General features: G+C 28.4%; 1 protein-coding gene across 2 annotated transcripts; it reads left to right on the top strand.

Moving 5' to 3' along the window:
- The first annotated feature begins 163 nt into the window (after positions 1-163).
- On the top strand, positions 164-17176 carry LOC107454757 (transmembrane protein 198). Of its 2 annotated transcripts, none has more exons than XM_087165332.1 (8): positions 164-277; positions 2099-2188; positions 2847-3025; positions 6509-6838; positions 10373-10606; positions 11492-11625; positions 13837-15556; positions 16151-17176. In XM_087165332.1, the coding sequence occupies exons 3-7, from the start codon at positions 2854-2856 to the stop codon at positions 13972-13974; spliced, it is 1008 nt and encodes a 335-aa protein (XP_087021458.1). In that variant the 5' UTR covers positions 164-277; positions 2099-2188; positions 2847-2853; the 3' UTR covers positions 13975-15556; positions 16151-17176. The 2 variants fall into 2 exon arrangements, with proteins under 2 accessions (XP_087021458.1, XP_087021459.1); XM_087165333.1 differs by having other exon boundaries at positions 272-1040.
- The last annotated feature ends 732 nt before the right edge of the window (positions 17177-17908 follow it).

Genomic DNA, 17908 nt, shown 5'->3' with positions numbered 1-17908 from the left:
AAAGCAAACACAGATTATATTTATTTGTTGCCAATTTGAAGTTTCTCATTTCATTTGAGAAAATATTAAATATTTCCTAGATAATTTCCTAAAGCTTTTAAAAGTTAAAAAATCATTTCATTAACTTTAAAAAAATTTTGAAAATGCATTGTTTTTTTTTAAGGTTGCACGTAAATATATTTCTGAAATACTTAAAATTGAAACCAAAACAACTGCTACTTCAAATATCGAAAAAGAGGAATGGCTAGTTTCTTTATTTACGATGTGTGCAGATGTGGTAATATTTCTTTTTTTCTTTATTGATTAACCCAAATTATGTTATTTATTAAGTGAAGTATTAAGATTGCAAATGTCATTTCTTTCCACTACCTCTTAAATTGAATATTTTATTCCATAGCATTTTTGAATTCTATATGAATAAATTAAAAATTTGCGGCTATGTAATGATGTACCAGTTAGTACCCTAGTACCAGCTAATGCTCTTTTTTCCCCTTAGGTCTTATTTTTAAATTCAACTCTTGTTTTAATTCTGTCTCTGCACTGATTTCTGAAAAATGTTTTTAATTTTAGTTTTATAGCTAATATTCGACCTCTCTAAAAATATATACTCGTTATTTGCTTTGTTCATATCTCTTATTATTTTTCATATCTTTTATAATGCCACTAAAGTTTTTTTTTTTTTTTTTTTTTTTTAGATGGGTTGAATTTAATGTATTTAGTGAAATGATGCCTTTGTTCACTAATAAAAATTTTAAAAATATTTGTGTTTGAATTATGTAACTGAATAAAAATGTAATTAGCAATAAAATACTTTCAGGGAGAAAATTTTAGAGGAAACTAAATAATTTTATAGTTTTTAAATCTTCTCACTTTTACAGTATTTTTCTTCCTTTTTGATGGCTTGTTAGAAAACATATCACTAATTAGTAATGTAATCTTTCATGTATAGGTTGCTGTTAAAAAAATATGAGCATTACAGTAAATGTAATTATAATAAATTTCATTAATCAGGTTTGATAACATCATCGATAGTATAAATGGTAAGAGTTGCATTTATTTTCATTGTTTCAATTGATAAATTAGAAATAGACACATTAAAAATTCTTAATTTAGATAATTTTAAATATTAAATTTATCGTGAAAATATAATATTTTCTACTCCAATATTTCAGTAAATTTGTGCTTCATTGTATTGAGACATTTTTACAACTTTAAGAACAAATAAATAATATCTAATATGGTTTTTTGATTTCATTAAACATTTGTGTTTATTCCTAATCATTTAGCTACATAGTACAGTTCTGCAACTCAATATAAAATATTTTATATAATAATTCACGAACATTTCTGCTTCAGTGCTAACTATAATCATCAAGGTGTATTTGAGGCATTTCTTTAAACTGGCAAAAATTTTAGTTCAACCGCTTCCAAGTTGGTCGAATTCTGTGAAGTTTTTCTCTCTCAAGAAGCTAGTCCTTTCTTCCTGGTAAAAGACCTGTTATTGATTTACTATCTCAGGCTTTAAAATTTAATTTACTTTTTAGTTAACAAACAAAAATTTCTTCTGAAAATTCCTTAGCGAGAAAACTTAGTGTACTTGACTAGTTTATTTAGTGAATAACAGTTAAAAGTGCTGATAAAGCTATTAGAAATTCTAAAATCTGATTCTTTCACAAAATAATTTATTATCTATAATTTTTTTAAACTTTTTATAGGTATTTCCAAATGTTAAAGTTAATTTTTAATGAAAGAAATTAACTTGTGTCTGATTAACCAAAAACAATCCTTTTTCTTTCAAGTCATTTAGCTGTTTTACTCTTAATTATGTATAGTTTATTACAAATGTATTTACCCATACATTCATAACAGAATTCAATGAAAATTTGGAAGAAAAAAATTTAAGAGTTAGATTTATTTTTAATTTATTTATTTATATTTAATTATTTTAAAGTTGATTGTTCTAGCTTTTCCTTATTAAAGTTTTTCTTATAAAAATATGATCAAAATTTTTTTTGATGTTAAATTATAATTAAACTTCACATAAACTTATGTAAAATCCTTATCTACTATTCTAATCATAATCTTTCTTTTTTTTTAGAACATATCAAGATGTAATTAAATTTCAGTTCAGTAGAGGATGATGAGCCCTGGATTAAAATGCTATCATGAATATTAACTAAAAGTAAAGGTATAAATGTAATACTATTTCTTTATTTACTTTTATTGGTGTTTATCTGAACAGCCCTGACAACCCGAAAATATTTGTTTTCTACAACATTTAAGATAATAGTGAAGAAACATCTAAACAGGCACAAATGGTTGAAATTTCACCATTGCAGAAAAACTCTACTTTTCTAAAAACTCATTGTAACAGCAACAAATATCCAAAAAAGTTTTAAGTAATTAAGTCTTAGCAATTTTTTAAAAATTATTTCCTGTAAGAATGCTACTTAAATAGGGTCAAATTGTCTTTGATTTATTAAAATTAAAATACAAATTTGTACATGGTACTTTTTCTTTAATTTCTCAATTCAAATTATTTCTTCAATGCAACTATACTTGCAGTTCAAAAATATTACCTGTAAAAATTTAATTTAAAAATTAAGCTTTCCATATTTGATGATTCAATGGGATTCTACCTATAAACTATATTATATTCAGAATATTTAGTGTGTTAAAAAAATGTAATGTTCTATATATTTTTGTGCATATGAAAAATATACACATTTTGGAAAACTAGAATCCATCATGAAATTTAATTTTGAAAATTGAATGGGAAACCTGAACAAAAAGAAAAATTTCAATACCTGTTTTATTTTTATCTATTCATGTATTTTTCCTTTTAGTGTCATCATGTCAGATTGGGATGCATATGAAACACATCCTGATGATGATTATCTATTTGAAAATAACACTGTTGCTGCAGATGTAGATCGGTGCCTCTACTATGATTATGACTTTGATCTGAGTTCTGCTGTCATATCTGGAATGTATTTATCGTTTGGTGTTGTTTACACATTGTATGGTAAGAATGGATCCTTTTTTTGCACTTGAACTTAATGTCTTTTTATTATCATTACATAGTTTTGTACAGTTTTCACTTTTTAAAAAATATTTATTACAGGATTCCCACAGTCCTTAAAAGTCCTTGAAAACTGCTTAATTTTTATTTTAGAAAATAAGGGCCCTTAAAAGTTCTAAATTATGGTTCAATGTTCTTAAAGGTCCTTAATTTTTCAGCGTTGTTAAGGTTGATCGCTGCAATTCTTTCAGTTCAATTTTTTAAAACAAAATGTCGTTCTTTTATGAATTTGAATTAGACCGTGCATCGAAAGTCAAGCATTATATGTGGGGGGGCTACAGACAAGGGGAAGAAAGCATTCATTAATATATTCAGGGTTGCCACTTTACAGAGAAAACCTGGAAAATACAGGGAATTTAAGAATCACCTAAAATTACAGGGAATTTTTAATTTTTCTTTGCAAACTGGGAAAATACAGGGAATTTTGTTTCGTATTTTTGTCTTTTAAAAAATGGCGACCACTCAAACTGCAATCTATGGCATATTTAAGGATGATATTTCTGCTATACTAAACTATTTAATTTACTCAAGCGTTATTTGTTTTAAATATGTTCAGCTGTACCTTTTCTCTCTAAGTTCCTCAGGTAATTATATTTAGTATAGTTAGTGCAATATAGCTCACACAAAATCACATTGATAGTGTGTTTCCTTTTAATATATTGTGTATAATATCTACAGGGAATTTTTTTTTTTCAGATTAGAGTGACAACCCTGATATTGGTTCTTTCCAGGGTTGGGTTTTTGACATGACAGTGGTAAAAACCGTCAAAAACCTACTGTTTTCTTAAATTTATGGCAGATAGCGGACAATATATTATTTTCACATAATTGCCTTTATAAATGAATGTTGTAAATGATTGCTATTGATTTTGCAACTATATACATGTATTCTTATAGAAGGATATACATTCATACAGTAATATTGTAATATACTTATTGAAAATAGTGATACTTACTTTTATCATTATAGCTTGATTTGCAAATGATTCAAAATTTTGCACTTCTTAATTGTCAGAAATAAACAAACAAACAGAAAAGCTTAGAACTATTAATAAATTCAAGAAATAAAAAGAAGAATTTAAAATTTGGCATTTCTTAAATATTAGAAATAAGCTAAAATAAACTTTCAAAACTTGTAAGTACTAGCAAACTCTTAAGTCAAGAATTACTGCTATTTTGTCAAGTTAAAAGCTTTTATTCAGTTGAAAAAGCATATTAAGCAAAACTTAATTACAAACAAAATTATATGTTCAGTAGTCGGGGTCACTGTGCCGAAACATACAATAGCAAGTGACTAACTTTGCGCATTTTTCATTGCTCAGTCGATTTCTGAGATTAGTATGGATGAGTCCAAAATTCGAGAAGATTCTGTCAATGGAAGCCTGTCATAGAGGATAATGATAACAAAAGGTTATTGCAATGTTGCATGGAAACTCTAAAAGGATTTCCCAGGTTCTTTCATGTCTCATTTCTGTGTAAAATATTGAAAACAAAAATGATAAGAAAATTTTATTTTATGAGGCTTTCTTTTTATGTGTACATGTTTCTCAAAGGAAGATTTTATGAATGAAAGTAATCAATCTTGACATTCTTCAGTAATGTAATATGCCAAACAAAGTGATGCTCGGAAATGTTGAAAATTTTGTTTAGTATCCTAATATTTTACTTCAAATAGTATGTTTTGATATAAACATGTTAGGAAAATGCAAGAATCTGTTCTTAAATATCTTTTAACAACTTTTTTTCTAATTTTATTGCCCAAAAATTAATTAATTTTAAATTATACGCAGTTAAACTCAAATAAAAATACAGTTTTACCAAAACTATGGGTTTTTGACATGACGGTAAAAACCGTCATGTGTCAAAAACTTGCCACCCCTGGTTCTTTCATTAATATATTCTGCCTTTTGCCTAGAATGATACTCTATGAGGAGAGTGAAGCATTCTAAAAGAAAGCAATAGTGCAGAAAAGGGGAATACTGCACATGGAAGAGATAGTGCTTTTTAGGGGGGAAAGCAGTTTTAAGGTACCTAAGTAGAAAACCCACACTAACCTTCAAAATTGACAGAATTCAAGAAATTCAGTTCTACTTGTAACGCATCTGCTTATAGGAATTAAGTAAAATGCTATGAAAAGAAGTATCAGAAAGAAAAAAAAAATTGAACTAGAAACTATAACAAAAACTAATTCCTAAAATCTTGAATTAAATAAATTTGTATAATATTTCAATGCGTAATAAATGACTGTAAATTTATAGAAAACATAACATTTTTTAAAATTCATGATTGTACTAAAAACTGAAAAGTTTCGTAAGAAACAGGGTTGGGAAAATCCCAGCACACCTAGGTTTTTCATAAAAAAAAACTGGGATTTATTGAATTTTTGATGAAAACCTCAAGTTTTTTTTTTTTTTTTTTTTTTTCAAAAATACTTAAAAATATTTTCCTGAGTACTAAATAAGAAAGCATGATTTGCTTCTAACAAAAAGTTAAATAATTGGCAACTATTTATAATTTGTTTTGTTGTAATGTAAATTTTTTTTTGAAGTTTTAGATTATTACACTAGTATTATTTTTATTTTTTTAAGGATAAGCAGTTTGTTGTATAAGAATTTAAATCTACTTAACTAAAAGATCATTAGATTTTAATAATAATTTTATTCAGTTAACATTGCAACTTAATATGCTGTTTTTAATTTTTGTTCAAATTTTTGGTTGCTTTAAAATTCATGTTTTTTGTCAAAATGTTTAGTTACATTACGTAAAGTTAACTCTTAACAGGTTTAGATGGGAATTTTTTTGTTTAAGTTCATCATAAAAGTAAATATAACACATTTGCTGGTCTAGTAGCGAAATAAAAAAGCTCGTTGAAATAACTTTTTCAATGTATTAGACAAATTTCTTTATTTACTGTTTTTTTTAATATACATGAAAAAATTGTAAATCTTAATTTCTGCACTTAAGTTTGCAATTCAGTTTCAATGAATTCATTAAAAAAGGAATGCAAATTAGTTTCATACGTTAACTTTTACAATCTCAAAGACATTAACTTTTAACAATCTGAAAATGTTTTTTTAAAAAAACCAGCCCAAAAAAGAACTTGATTTTTTCAAAAAAATTCCTTAAATGCGCTTAATTTTTGCTTCATTGAAAGAGTGGGAACCCTGTATTAATTTGTAGTCATATTATTATTTTATTTTTATTTATGTATTAACTTTAAATTTTACTATTTACATTCATAGTGATGATGTTTATAAATGTTCCATTTATTTAATATTTAATTCAAATTTTTAGTTGTGCATAGTTACAGATTTTATTTTTCTAAAATTCAGTGTCTTAATTGCTTTAAAGTCAGGAAAAAGAAAATATTTTTTTTTAATCTTAAGTATTTAAATTATTATAATATTAATTGTATTTCTGTCGTAGGCTATCGATGTTTCAAAGCTGTGATGTTCCTGACTGGCTTTACATTTGGTACAATACTTGTCTATTTGATATGCCAGCAAGAGGATTTGTTGCCTGCAGCGGGTAATGCTGGTGTTGCTCTTGGTGCAGGCGTTCTCTTTGGTCTGATAACTATGCTTGTACAGTATGTTGGACTGTTCATGACTGGCTTCCACACAGGATTATTTCTGGGTGTGGCTGTCCTTCTTGTTTCATATTTATGGTATGTCCCAAGTACCATATGGCTAGTCGTTGCCATCCTAATGGGATGTGGTTTAGCTGGTGCTGTTCTAACATTGTTCTGGCAAAAGGGTGAGTTTGATTATTCACATTCAGAAAAGTTAATGTTTAAAAATTGATTTCTGTAATTTTGCTTTCTAATAAACCTAGCAAGTACAGTAAGTAAATTTTTTAATTTAAAATTTCTGTAAGATAACTTTTCTGAGTTCATTTGCCAAGTAAAATATAAAAAGTCACATTATGAGTGTTTTATTATGCTTGAAAAAACAAAGCTTTAATTTTAAACTATATATAATCTTGCTGAAAACATTTTTCTGGAAATAGAAACTAACTAACAGATGTAATATTAAAAAAAAATAATAATGATTTACTTTTTAAAAAATCAGCAATTTTGTGATATTTTTCTTTTTTGACAAATTAATTGGAATAAAACAACAAATAATTACATTTCCTTTGATTCTGTTACCAAGTCTTTAAAAAATTTTAAAACTGAAACAGTTTGTTTAAAAATTAAAACAAATGCAAATTTTTATTTTTCTGGTTATACTGATTTATATTTTTAAAAAAAATTTAATATTTAAATTTCTAACAATAAGTTATAGCCTTGCTTTGAACTGTAAAGGAATGTAACAAATATTTGGCCCTTTTTGCCAAATGTTCAGCAAAATATTCTGAGAAAAACTTTTTTGGGGGAAATTAAATAGATTAGTGAAGAAAAATCAAAGATTGTGTTTTTCATCACTAAAAATAGTTTTTACACATATTTAAATTCTGAAACTTGCACACAGCTTTCAAATTTATGTTCTGGAAGACTAATGGAAAAGTGAAATTTGAAGTCTATTAGTTTATACTGAGGTATGAGTTTTGTACTGCTGATATTTTTTAATTATATTCTGACAAGTCAATTTCATCACTCTTTCAGCACTGTTTGTTTAAAGAATTAAGAACGTTTTTTTTTTGTTGCTGTTTTTTGTTTTTATTTTAACACTGTCTTGTTACGGAGCTGTACTGATAGACTTATTCTTTTATCATCACTTTTTTGTACGGCAAGACAGATAACTAATAACTTAGGAAAATGTGATATTTAGTGTTAAAAATTTTTTTAAAAACTATTAACAATTTCTTTTTTTAATTAATTCAACCAAATTACTATTTGTTACATCCCTAATAATTTTGTTGCAGAAGAATTCCCAGAAGGAATCTTCTAAGTATAATCTACATTTTTTATTTCTTTTTAGAGCAAAAGAATTTAATCTTTTGTTATGTATTATTTTTTATATTTTATTTAGTCATTTATTTACTTTTTTTGTGCAATGAAACTAGATCGAGAAAAATGGTGTGGTTTGCCTGTTTCCTTTATTTTCAAGATATTCTTAAAAGTAATAAACACAAATGATACGTTGTATGTGTCAAAGTATAGATCATTTACCTACAAGTTGAAGTACAGGCTTTGATTGTAAGAGTAAATCCTTTCTTGGATTTTTTGTGTTAAAATTTTTGCTCTAATGTGCTAAGAGTTTTGCTAAATGTAAAGAATAATAAAAAATAAAGTGACATGTAAAATGATATTTTGATGAGCTTTAATAATCGGTGTTCGACTGTCCGAGTGTCATGACTTGGTGGGTGTAACATAGAAAAGCCAGTTTTTTGTTTAATTTTGACCAGGTTTGGGTTTTGACATGACAGTGGTAAAAACCGTCAAAAACCTACTGTTTCCTTTTATTTATGGCATATAGCGGACAGTATATTATTTTCACATAATTGCCTTCATAAATTAATGTTGTAAATGATCTATTGATTTTGCAACTATATACACGTATTCTTATAGAAGGATATACATTCATACAGAAATATTGTAGTATACTTATTGAAAATAGTGATACTTACTTTTATCATTATAGCTTGATTTACAAAGGATTCAAAATTGTGCACTTCTTAATTGTTAGAAATAAACAAACAAACAAAAAAGCTTGGAACTATTAATAAATTCAGGAACTAAAATGAAGAATTTAAATTTGGCATTTCTTAAATATTAGAAGTAAGCTAAACAAAACTTTGAACTACTAACAAACTATGTCAAGAAATACTGCTATTTTGTCAAGTTAATAGCTTTTATTCAGTTGAAAAAGCACATTAAACAAAACTTAATTACAAACAAAATTATATGTTCAGTAGTCGGGGTCACTGTGCCGAAGCATACGATAGCAAGTGACTAATTTTGCGCATTTTTCATTGCCCAGTCGATTTCTGAGTCTAGTATGGATGAGTCCAAAATTCGAGAATAATGATTCGAAATCATTGAGGATAATGATAACAAAAGGTTAGTGCAATGTTGCAAGGAAACTCTAAAAGGATTTCCAAGCCTTTTTCATGTCTCATTTCTGAGTAAAATATTGAAAACAAAAATGATAAGAAAAGTTTATTTTATGAGGCTTTCTTTTTATGTGTACATGTGTTTCTCAAAGCAAGATTTTATGAATGAAAGTAATCAATCTTGACATTCTTCAGTAATGTAATATGCCCAACAAAATGATGCTTGGAAATGTTGAAAATTTTGATTAGTATCCTGAATTAATAGTATGTTTTAATTACTTCAAATAGTATGTTTTGATATAATCATGTTGGGAAAATGCAGGAATCTGTTCTTAAATATCTTTTAGCAACTTTGTTTTAAATTTTATTTCCAAAAAAAGGAATTAATTTTAAATTATAAGCAGTTAAACTCAAATAAAAATACAGTTTTATCCAAACTATGGGTTTTTGACAGAGGTTTTTGACATGACGGTAAAAACCGTGGTAATAACCGGTAAAAACCGTCATGTGTCAAAAACTTGCCAACCCTGGTTTTGACTGAAGCTGTGATTAATGCTCAGAAGATTAAATTTATGGAATCATTAGGAAGTTCATTTAAATTTTGAAACACTTTTTTTTCCAGGATAACTGCCATATTTAAAGATGAGGTTTAATAATTTAGTTTCTTATGAGTAAAAATATGTTACTTAAAGATGTAGTTGAATTATTTAATTTTTATTAAGTAAAAACATATTAAAAATAGCTATCTGAAATTTTGCACTTCTATTTTAAATTTATTACTTAAAATGTTTATTAGCTTTAGAATTTGAATATATTTTAAATTTATTATTTAATATGTTCCATTACTTTAGAAATTTAGAGTATTCAAAATATCACTTAACATGTTCATAAGCTTTGGAGTTTGATGGTATTCAAAATATTGCTTAACAAACTCTTTCACTAACCTCTTCAGATTAGATCAAGAAGGTAAAACTGAACTTTTTAAATTTTCTGTTCTCCTGAAGATCAAAAACTCATATGTTTTCCTTCAATTCTTTTTTCTTATCATTAAAAATGTGTGTTAAGTAGTGTTTTTCTTTTTTGTAAACTTTTGTTATAACTAAACTTTTGTAGTAAAACTAAACTGTTTTGAAGGTATATTGTTTTGTAATAACTAAACTTTTAGTACATTTTTGTGGTAAAACTAAACTTGCTAAATTTTATGTTTTCCTGCAGATTAAAAACTCATCAAGCTTTCCTTAAATTCTTTATTTTCTTATCATTAAAAATGTGTGTGTGTTTTTTTTTTTGTAGGTTTGACTATAATAGGAACAAGCATCTATGGTGGTGCCATTATTGCAGTGTGTGCAGATTACTTTATAGAAAAATATATAATGATCCATTGGGTGTGGGATAGAATAAAACTTTCTACGTCACTGCCAGTTTGCTGGTTTTCATGGTTTATCCTTGGAGTTTGGCCATTTATGATATTGGTTGGATCCCTTACACAGTGGAGAATTACAGGGATCGGTATCCATCACCAACAAAGTAAGTTTTGTATCAGTGACCTTACATTTTATGTTTTGAATTAAAATTTTGAATTATTTCTTCACATTGCAGAAGTCCAGTAATGATAATTCTGACTGTTGACTACCAATAAGCATTTAAGAAGCTTGGCATCCCTTAACAATTTATCAAATATTGTAAAAGATTGATAATACATGCTTTTAGCAAATTAAAATTCAAAATACTTATTCAAATTTATCTCCCTCAATGAGTTTTTCTTTGGTTAAACGTGAGTTCCACGATGTTTCAATTCTATATGTCAAACTTAGTTTATAATGTCAATTGATTTTATTATCTTGAGTACATAAATTGGTGAAGTTAGGCATTGTGTAGCTGAATCTTGCGTTTGTGGCATTGACTCTACTTTCTAGCCAATCGTAATGAGAGGTAAAAAGTTTTTTAAGGAAAAGGTGAAATTTTTTCAAAGAAACTATACTGTATATCAAAATATAACTTTTTGATTTCATTCATTTTTGTCTTATCCATTTATTGAAGCTCTGGATATAAACCTTAATGAATTATAAATTGGGAAGTTAAATTTTAATAATCTTTTTTTTCCCCCTTGACAACATTTCAAAACATTTTAAAACTAATTCCATTGTGGATTATGTCAATCAAATTTTTCACTCTTAATCTAATATTTTAAAATCAAACAAAATATTTTAGTTTTGAAAAAAATTATTTTTGAATAATTATAGCTTAACCTTTTTATTTTTCCAAAACTTTTCATCCTACTTTAATCTTTCTTCAGAGTTTAGTTAGCTAAGTCTGTGTTGCAAATCCGATAAACTAATTCATAATCGACATAGTTCTTCTAGCGTTTGTGATTATATAACTTTAAAAACATGAAGTAATATTTTTTTTTAGTGGTACCTCCCAGGCGTAGAACAAGAGAACTTAATTTGCAAAGAATTAGGCAAGAATCTCGGGCTGAACAACGCCAAAAGAAATATCGTTATCTTTATCAAGTTCGAACTGCACATGGAGATGTTATTTCTCAAGTAATTATTTATCTGAATATTCTTTCTTTCTCTTTTTCTCTAAATGATGGGGATGCCAACTGCTGCTAATATTTTATAGTTGCCTCTAATTATGTTATTTTAAGTTTATTAACTAGGAAAACAGGTTCAATAAATTTGTATAAATAATATAAAAATAATGTTTTTGCAATAGCATCAAATATTAATCAGTCATCAAATACGTTTGTTTTTCACTAAATGCATGTCTTTTTTTTATTTATTTAAATGCTAAGTTAGAAATTGCATTTGATTTTTATTTAGCTATTGAATTAGATGATATTAAATTTTAAATCAATAAATTTCATAGATAATTCCAGAAATGGCTAAATTACATGTATCAAAATATAAAAAAAATAATAGTAGTATTTAAGTTTGCCCTTGCAATTGAGAATAAGTTTACCTTTATTACTGAGCTTGTTTTTCCTCTCAGGCTTGCTCAGCAATAATACTGGGTGCATTAGCTGATATTCTTGTTGGATGGTCAGCCAAACAGAAAACCCCCAGTATTTAGTTCTTGACATGCTTGGTACTCATTTAACATCCTACTGAAGGGATGAAAAGCTGGCTCATCTTTTCTAGAGCCCTAAACCTGTGGCCCGGGACTGCAAAGCTCTACCACTCAGACATTGAGACCCATAATAATTATCATCACCAAATATGTAAGATTAACTTGATGAGCTTAGGCAGATTTTAACATCCTAGAAATATAAAATTTAGTTTAATTTGAACACCAATTTATATAAGATTCTTATAACCATATGCTAAATATTATTTTGAGTAACTTTTAATTTTTTGAAAGCCAAAGGACATTACACCTACTGTAACTGACTCACAGCGAAACTCAGAAGATGCAATTTGGGTCCAACTCCGTGTATAACAAGCTTGTTGGTGAATACCTCCCAATTTAAATTCATAGCTGACATTCAAATCAATTCAATGTAGTTGAGGCATGTGCAATCAGTTAAACACAAAGACATGCTTCCCGTGGGTATTTTCAGTTGTGCAGAACATTGTAACTCCTTGACACCATAATTTGTGATGAGTTCAATATTTCCAAATACTCGCGGTGACAGGGCATTGGATTTCGAGATAAGGTAGGTATTTTATTTACGTTGCACTTAAGCTGCACGGTGGGCTGTAGGTTACAGTCTGGGAAACATCCCTTGGGATGATAAGGCAGATGAATTATTTCTTCTTTTCATTTCCTTGACGGGCAACCTTTCATCAGAAACAAATCATTTCCAAAGAAACTACATGATGTTGGACCAAATAGCCTCTCTGTGAATGACAACACATGTCCCATCTATCAAGTGACCAAACATATTCTTAGTTACAAAGTCATGAAAAAGAGAAATCCCCAGCAATATTTCACTTACTCTCAATTTTACATATCACTGATGCCAACGATTAATAAGTGAAATTAAACTTTAAAAACTACTTTGAAATAAAAAAAATAATGCTGATTTCTTATTTATGACACACGTCATAACAGCTTTGCTCCGTAGCGAATCACCTCATGATTACCGTAAAAGTTATAAACAGGACCTCTGAAGTAAACAAACCCTGAGTTTTGAATGTCAGTGTCTTTTGAGTTTACCGATTGATGGAATATTGCAATGTTTTCAAAGTGAAGGCAGTGTTTCAAAAGGAGAACCCTATATAAACTGCAACTGCTTGTATATAGTGCTGCTTTATTTAATTCAGAAAACTGGTTTCTCTTAATATATTTTTAATTATAACTAAACAAATAGTGGTAATTTATAGTTCTTCTCAAAAGCGTTGTGAATTTTTAAGGAGATTAATATACATAGCAAAGAATATTGATTGCAATGGATATAGTTTGCTACACGAGACATTATGTATGCCTGATACAGACAGATCATTCATTGCTAACACAGTTGCCTATTGGGCAATCTAAACATGACCAGCCTTGCCATGCAGGCTGTATGATTTACGTACGGAAGTATCGAGCAGATTTGATTCTTCTTTTTTTTAAAATGCGCATTAGTAGGATGCACAACGTTGCCACCTAATATCACACATTATCATTTCCAGTGATAAGTTTCTTTGCAATTCACAATCCATATAAAGTTAAAAATGGAGGGAAATGATTATTTTTTATTTAGTTCAATTCAAATATTTCTATTATATTTCAGAAAAAAATTTTAAGATTTACTTTTATTCTGTTTTCAGAATTTCGTTCACAGCATGCAGAAGAAGGTGTGTCCTCCCCCAGACGATAGTTTTACTACGTTACACTCAGACCTGACTCATCTGACTATTCTGAATCCGTCAGAGAGCATGGCCACATCCATCAGTCAGCTACCTTGACAATGAACAAAAGTCACTTTTTTTCAACTGCCAAGACAAGGGCTCTGGCTATAAAGCTCGACAGAGATCCTGTTTTACTATATTTTTTCTTTTCTTTAAAAAAAAAGTATATTTACACCATTCTAGCTATTCTATTTCATAATATTTTGTAAAGCATCATTCTTCCCCTCCCACGAAACAAAGGACGCCCAGTATCTCCTGTGTTGAACTGGAATTCTGTTATAGGAAGGGAGCTGTTTGTTCTTTTTGGTGAGAATCAAAAGAAACTGAACTGACTGTTGTTAAGAGAGGCTGATCTGTTGCTCTATAAATAAGCAGTGTCACAAAGTCCGGTGAGATATTGGTGCCTTTTCAAAGTGTCAAACTGTTCCTCCGTTTGACATTGTTGTCCGCAATTAGATATTTTCTTTCAAATTTGTCACATAAAATGATGTTTAATACTGAAATGGATTTAAATATTAATTATTCTGGCATGTTGATGATTTTTCATACCAACGTTATAATTTTTTTTTAATATTCTGATTTGGTACAGCTATGTCAGTGCTCTCTCTTTCTTGCATTCACCTAAATACTTGAAGACAATTTAACCGACCCAAGCAAAATTCAAGCTAGGAAAGACTTTATAGTAAATTATTTAAAAACTATGCTCTGCAGTGTAAAAAATCACTTTCAATCTCTTTCTTTTAAAGAAAAAATAATAAAATAGGTTTACATTAGTTTTAAGTTTAGCGAATATGTTATAGAGAATTTGCTTATAGAATAGTAATGAGGAAATTCTAGTTTTTTATAAATTGAATGCATCACTTATTTCTGCTATTAAGTTAAACTAATTAATTTATTTGCTAACAGAATTCTCATGTTAAGGGAAAATCTTGGGGCTTTTTCAATATAATTATGAACATGGAATTTTTCAATTGGCAACCACATATCATAGCTTACCTAACAATTGATAGTCGCAAAATGGAATTTTTTTTTGCAAATAGATAAATTGCTCAAATCAAAATATTTTAAAATTTAATTATTAACTCTAGGTAATCACATAAGTAAATGTTTGATTTTTTAATGATATATATAGCTGCCCTCAATATGAAATTTTAGAATCCTTATAAAAATGAATACAAAAAAATTTTCACATTTAAATTAATAATTTTAGATAAGAAAAGACAAAAACGCTATTGAAACATGGCGAATCACTCAAGAAAAGTGGAATTGAAAATAACAATACCTTTGGGAGAAACAGCAAAGTTGAAAGACTATTATGAAACACCTCGAAGTTTCAATCAGATTTTCTCACTCAACATCAAATAGATTTTACAACTCAGAGCTTTACTTGGAATTGCAAGTAACATAACAATGATTATTCTATGTATTAAAAACCATACACTAACTGAATAAAATTTCCTTCTAAAATTCGGCAATCTAGGTACAAGGTATAATTTTTTAAAATTTAAAGTGTTAGAATTAAAATTTTAAAAAGTATTCTAGGTTGTTTTGTAACTTTTTTGACTTAAAGGATGTTTTAAACTATTTTAATTCTGTAACTCTGGCAATCATATCCCCTTTCCCATAAAAGCAGCTTAAGGTCTGGTTTCTTAAGACAAGCGCCTTATCTGGACATCAGCGGGACGTTGACGTACCGCTGACGCCAACAAAATGCTGGTTTGTTAGCTCAAGGCCTGGTTTCTTAGGACTAGCGCCTTATCTGGGCGTCAGCGGAAAGTTGGCGTAGAGCTGACACGAAAAAAATACTTTTTTGATAGGTCAGCGTGAGCATTCGGTCCAACTCAGACATTATCTCTCATTGCGCATGCGTTAATAACGTAAACAAATAATTATTTTGAATTTGTATTGATTTTGTTATTGTCGACCAGTGTTTTAGAGAACAAATAATGACTTTGTCCAAGAAAAAACACATCATAGTTGAGCTAAATGAAGAGTGCTATGTTTAATGTCAAAATTAAAATCTTGGCTGATTTGAATGTGCTGTTGGATGTTGTCCGCTATTGCTTCTGTGGTTAACGTCACGCTGTAATCCAACTGCAGTTGAGTTGGACGGCAATTGTAGTTCAAGATGAGCGTTCGATGACGTATACTATCAAACTCACAAATGGACCAATCAGATCTTAGTGCTGATTTCCAGCTGACGGCTTCCTGTCCTAAGAAACCAGGCCTTTAGCATTTTTACTTATGAAGTCCAATGCTGAGTGGATAAAAAAAATACTCTTATTATATCACGCTAATTTAACAATTTTATTGTTATTATTAATTATACTTACAAACATAATTATTAAAATTATATCTAATGGAAATGGGAAGTATAGTTCTGCATTCGCAGAAATTCTTCCAGAACTAGAAGGATTGACATCAACAATCAGTGAATGTCTGTTCTACTTTTGAAGCTTGCTTGATGAATTTACTGTGAAAATGTGCCATGCAAAGTAGGCTATATCCCATTAATAAAGACAGTTTTACTAAAGCAAAAATTTATTATAAAAATAAAACACTGTATGATTGAGAGAGTACTCATTTATAACAAATATAATAAATAGCCAAAACCAACAAATGAATAAAAAAAAAAATTGTAACTAGTGTACTGATGATATTCAAACATCCTTACTGTCATTGTCTCTTTGCCATATTATAAAGAAAGCCTTATATTTTTTTATTGCTTCTGGCTTTTAATGTTTATTCTATGATTCCATTTATCATGTCAAGAAGACTATCAATCATTCTAGAACATTTTAAAGGCAGCTGTTTTTATTATCATCTACATGTTCTATGCAATGTTTTTGTATGATTTTACAATTTGTAGCACATGCATTCCATCTATGATGAGATGTTTTCACTGTTTTTAAAAATGCAGACAATTAATGCAGATGTTCATTTTTAATTATTTATATATGTATTTTTTTTTTTGTACATGCATGTCAATCAGTATTTATTTAATTCTATTTATGATTTGTTTTTTCCTTGTGTATGTTTTGAAATGAGTCAATGGGTAAAGTGGCAATATTATTTTGTAAGACTCAAATGTGGTTTTATGGTTTCTATTCCTGAAAAAGGAATCTGAAGTCTTGAATATTTAGTCAATTATGTATAGAGTATTAATTTTTGAATACTGCTGCTCAAGAACTTGAAGATATATATATAGCTCTTTTTTTTTGTTCCCCACTGCCAAATAAAAAACTCTATTTGACTTTTTCATGTTGCAGCTTTTTCAATGTTCTTTTTAGTCACTTTTTAATAAGTGTATGAAGCGGAGCTTCATACACTAATACTTTTGCTTATTGTAAACCCTAATTTAACAAGAAAATTTTTAATAAATGGTTAGTTTAATGTTAAAATTAAGAGAAGCAATGCAAGATCCCTTGTACGCCCTGCCATGAATCACAAAAAGTTAAAGCCACATGGCTAGTATGGCATTTATAAATGAATTTAAAATGTGTTTTATTAAAATTCAAGTAGAATCTTTATGAATATTTTGTACTTTTCTTGTGAGGTCTAAATTAACCCACTGGCGGTTAAGGAAATGGGCAAAATTGGGAGAATGTTTCTCCCCTACACACAGTTCCCGTATCAGTTAACATGGGAAAACCGGTTTTGCTATGCAGAGAAGACTGCAGGTTAAAATGCGACTTTTTACGTGCAGAACCGTCAGTGTGTTAAACCCGAAAATAGCCACGTGGCAAGTCAGATTTTAATGATATAAATATATCAATGCAGAAAGACAATTTAAAAACAGAATTTACATTAAAATGTCCGATATCTTTATTCATAATTTTGATCTTTCAGAATCTATTAATTTTGGATCAAAAGATTCATGTGGGAGAAGAGTTCTTTAATAATTCACTTATTCAGGGGTAGCCGCAAAGTTTTTTAAAATTTTAGGGTAATTTTAGGAACTTTTTTCAAAAGAATTTTAGGGGTAATATAT

Source organism: Parasteatoda tepidariorum, chromosome 6, assembly GCF_982258835.1.
Source record: "Parasteatoda tepidariorum strain Cologne lab strain chromosome 6, Ptep-v5.0, whole genome shotgun sequence".
Lineage (NCBI taxonomy): Eukaryota > Metazoa > Arthropoda > Arachnida > Araneae > Theridiidae > Parasteatoda > Parasteatoda tepidariorum.
This window is presented reverse-complemented; position numbering and strand designations above follow the sequence as displayed.

Coding starts and splice junctions, on each gene's coding strand:
- LOC107454757 (XM_087165332.1), top strand. CDS start 2,854: ATGTCAGATTGGGATGCATATGAAACACATCCTGATGATGATTATCTA. Junction 10,607..11,491: donor CGGTATCCATCACCAACAAA/GTAAGTTTTGTA, acceptor ATTTTTTTTTAG/TGGTACCTCCCAGGCGTAGA. Junction 11,626..13,836: donor ATGGAGATGTTATTTCTCAA/GTAATTATTTAT, acceptor TTCTGTTTTCAG/AATTTCGTTCACAGCATGCA.